The sequence below is a fragment of the Ixodes scapularis genome, unplaced genomic scaffold (genome assembly GCF_016920785.2).
Source record: "Ixodes scapularis isolate PalLabHiFi unplaced genomic scaffold, ASM1692078v2 PGA_scaffold1__304_contigs__length_218370807, whole genome shotgun sequence".
Lineage (NCBI taxonomy): Eukaryota > Metazoa > Arthropoda > Arachnida > Ixodida > Ixodidae > Ixodes > Ixodes scapularis.
The window spans coordinates 141489048-141492706 of record NW_024609846.1 but is presented as its reverse complement, the minus strand read 5'-3'; the positions used below and the strand labels follow the sequence as shown (position 1 = coordinate 141492706).

At 51.2% G+C, this 3659-nt stretch overlaps 1 protein-coding gene across 1 annotated transcript; it reads right to left on the bottom strand.

Annotated features, from left to right (window-relative positions):
* Window positions 1-791: 791 nt before the first annotated feature.
* Window positions 792-2967, bottom strand: LOC121835841. Its single transcript, XM_042290355.1, has 2 exons — window positions 1026-2967; window positions 792-808 (listed from the first exon to the last, which is right to left on the bottom strand). Exons 1-2 carry the CDS (start codon window positions 2737-2739, stop codon window positions 792-794), a joined length of 1731 nt encoding a protein of 576 aa, XP_042146289.1. The 5' UTR covers window positions 2740-2967.
* Window positions 2968-3659: the final 692 nt, after the last annotated feature.

The following is a 3659-nucleotide window of genomic DNA, read 5'->3' as shown; positions in this document are numbered from 1 at the left end:
AACCATTCCTAGGAATGACCGCAACTGCTTTAGGTCCGTGGGAATGGGTGCCGCACGAATAGCGTCGACTTTGTTTTGAAGGGGTGAAATCCCCGCAGCACTAACTTTGTGCCCCAAGAACGAAATTTCTCCTACGTCAAACACGCATTTGTTGTTGAGTTGCATACCAGCCTCAGATATGCGCACGAGCACTTCTTTCAGGCGTTCCAGGTGCTCCTGCTGGTTCTTACCGTAGACAACCACATCATCGAGGTAGAAAAGCACTCCTTTGCAGCCCTGTAATATCTTCGCCATCATCTGCTGAAATGTGGCTGGCGCTGAGGCTAATCCAAAACACACTCGCTTAAAGCGAAACAGTCCTTCATGCGTAATAAACGCTGTCAAATCCCGACTATCCGGGTGTAATGGGACTTGATGGTATGCGGCAGCGAGATCTAATTTGGAAAAACGCTGCGCTCCATGTAGGGCGTTGAGCAACTCTTCAATGTGTGGAAGCGGGTAGCTGTCGATTACGACCGCTTTGTTCGCTTCACGAAGGTCAACACACATGCGGATACTGCCGTCCTTCTTCTGGACGACTACTATCGGTGACACCCATTCTGAGGCATTAATGCGTTCGATTACTCCAGCTTCCTCAAGACGTTTAATCTCGTCAGAAACTTGTTGTCGAGCAGCTTGAGGAATACGTCTCATACGATGTTTAACAGGAGTGACAGAGGAACGGACCTTTATCTTACAGGTGACTCCCTTGACTCGGCCTAGTCCTGGAGTGAAAAGATGATCGAAGTGTGTCAGAGATGATGGAAGTCTAGGAATGGAAGACACAGGCTTCGCTAAGGCAGTTGGTAGAGTCCGACTTGCCTTTGCTGGTGGCAGAAGACGTTCAGTCCACTGTTCCTCCAGTGCAGCTGACGAGTCGTGCAGCTGAGAGGTCGCGGCTGAATTTGCTACCGTCGACTTGGCTGACAATGTAGGTAATTGTGACGACGTTGACGGTTGTTCTGCCGCACTTGTAGAAGCCTCACCGGTGTCACTGGTCGCAGTATAGAAACAAGTCCGCGTTGCTCCGCTCATTTTGATGTCGAGTGCCACGACGGCGTCCATGCCTAACAATGATGTGCCTTGGTCTGCAATGTAGAATAGTACTTGCGAGCGACGCTGCTTGAATACCACCATTGCCTTGAAGGCTCCCATGATATTAATGGGCTGGCGCGAATAATTCAGTAGCGTCACCGGTGGTGGTATGACGAGTGCATCTCGCGCAAACCATTGCATGAACGTGGCTTTGTCCATTATTGAGACGGATGACCCGGTGTCGAGCAGGAACTGTATCGGCGTTCCAAAGACTTTGGCGGTAATCAAGACTTTTTTAGTTGATGATTCTGTTATGTGGCATACGATCTCAGAATCATCGTCGTCGTCGTAGTCATCATAATCTGAGAGCACCTGCTCCACTTGCTTGTATCGCGATCGCTGGTAGTCCCGACGTATGCTTCTGCATACGCGGCCAAGGTGACCCCTGCGACCACAGTTGTAGCAATAAAGGTTTCTTGCGGGGCAGGTGTCGTAGCTCTGGCATCGATGAGGACCATGTCCGCAGTTGGCACAAGTACGTGTGTGGCGAAAATTGTCATGTCGCCTTGAATGCTGCCGCCCTTGCCAGCCTGGCCTTGAGCGAATTGACTGTGCCGCGGGGTCCTGACGGCGGTCCGACGACTGTCCAGGTCGTGGTTGCTGATGGCTGGAGAACGGATCTCGGCCGCTTCCCCCGCAGGTCGCACACGCGTCTCTCGAGGCAGGACGTTGTCTCGCAACCCTCTGGGATGATGACCTCCGTGGAGGTGGCGGCGATGTCTCATAGCATATCCGTTGTGAAGAACTATGCTGACGGGCAGGCTGCTTGAATGGCGTTCTGGAAGCATGCCCTTCACGTCGCCCGGACTGTCTCTCCCTGGGTTGTCTCGAGGCTGACGAGTCTGATGAGTGCGTCACTTGACAGGTCTGCTCGCTCGGTGCAGCGACGCCAGCCCACTCTCGAACCTCTCGACGTGATCTTTCCAGGTTCATGACGGTATGCATAACAACGTCGAACGGGAGAGCTGCATCGAGGACCATCCGTTCCTGAATTTCAGTTGAAGCCACTCCAATCATGAACTGTTTCCGGATACGGTCTTGAGTACGGCTTCCAAAATTAGCGTTGGCGGCCAACGTCCGTAGAGCCGACAGAAAATCGCGAAGGGACTCGCCTTCTTTCTGTCTTCGTAGATGAAACTGGAGCTCCTGGAGCGTCACATTGACTGGCTGTGTAAATTCAGCCTCCAGTAACTTAACTGTTTCCTCGTAGACATCAAGGGGAGCTCCCACAACTTGTTCGCCACCTGCTGCTGCCAGCGGTGCTAGCGCTTCCTCAACAGCAGGCTCAGGCGTTGGTAGAGCGTCGTAAATCTGCTGGCCGGCCTCTCCGAGACAGTTGAGCAGCATTGCCCGACGGCGTTCTGCACCAAACTCTTGAGCGCCAGTTGCCAGCAAATAACGCTCAAACATCTTGATCCATCGCTCCCATGGAATGGGCGGAGGTCCCAGCTTGACTAAGAACTCTGGGGGTAGCTTGCCGCCCGAGGCCATAACTGCTCCAAGATGGCTTCTCAGCACTCGGTGATGCCGTTCGATGTAGTCGCCATCTTGTTGCTGGATCAGTTCTGGGGAAGGTTTTGCCGGGACACGCAAGAAATTGCCCATTCGGCGATCAGCATTCCCCGCATGTCCTCGCTGAAGCCCAGTCCAGCGCAGAACTCACGTAGATCCTCGTCGCCATAATGTAGAATTCAGCAGCAAGCGTACCGCTATGAAAGAACGACCATCTCGTCCGGTGCCTCGTGATGAACTGCTTTTATGTCATCGAAAAGAAGAGAAGAAAGAGGATAGGATTCTTAAAGTGAGATAGGTAGGGCAATACATAGAAGAAGAAGTGAAAGAGAAATAGCAGAACACAACAGTATGTTCCATGTGATACTGCTCTTTTGAACACATATAGACCAAGAAATGAGCGCCGAAATTTCGTTGTAGTATCCCTTTAAAGGGATACTTCAACGAAATTTGAAATATTCCCGTCGTGTTCAAAAATAGGTTGAATATGATCCACAATATCCGTAAATGACAATCGCACGTTTGTATTTTGATCCTGGTGGCTGTATATTTCGTTATAAAAGGCCCACTCTGGCAAGCGCTCGGAGAAGGCCCAGCTTAGAGCACGTGACATCCAATGCAATCGTGACGTAGGTCGTCTCAAGACGAGCAAAGCTACGGCAAGGCTGACGTCGAGAGGATGGCCTAGTCGTTCCAGCCATTGAAGCGGCTGCTTTTGTACGAATTTTGAGTGACGGGTTAATCTTCTATAATCTTCTAGGGGGATAATAGCGACTTCTGCGACACACAAAAGGGATTCTCGGGAAGAGGGGAGTTCCTCCTTCCCCCCTTCTCTCGTCGTGGCCGGAGACGAGACAACCTCCGTCACTAGCTGTCAAGGTTCCTAGACGAGCATTACAAACGAGGCGTTAGCGACATCCACCAGGTGCTCTTTGCTAATCGTTTAATTCGTTTTAAAATTCCTTTTCGAGACTTTTTTAACAAGATATTGGTATGCTCCATGTGATACTGAT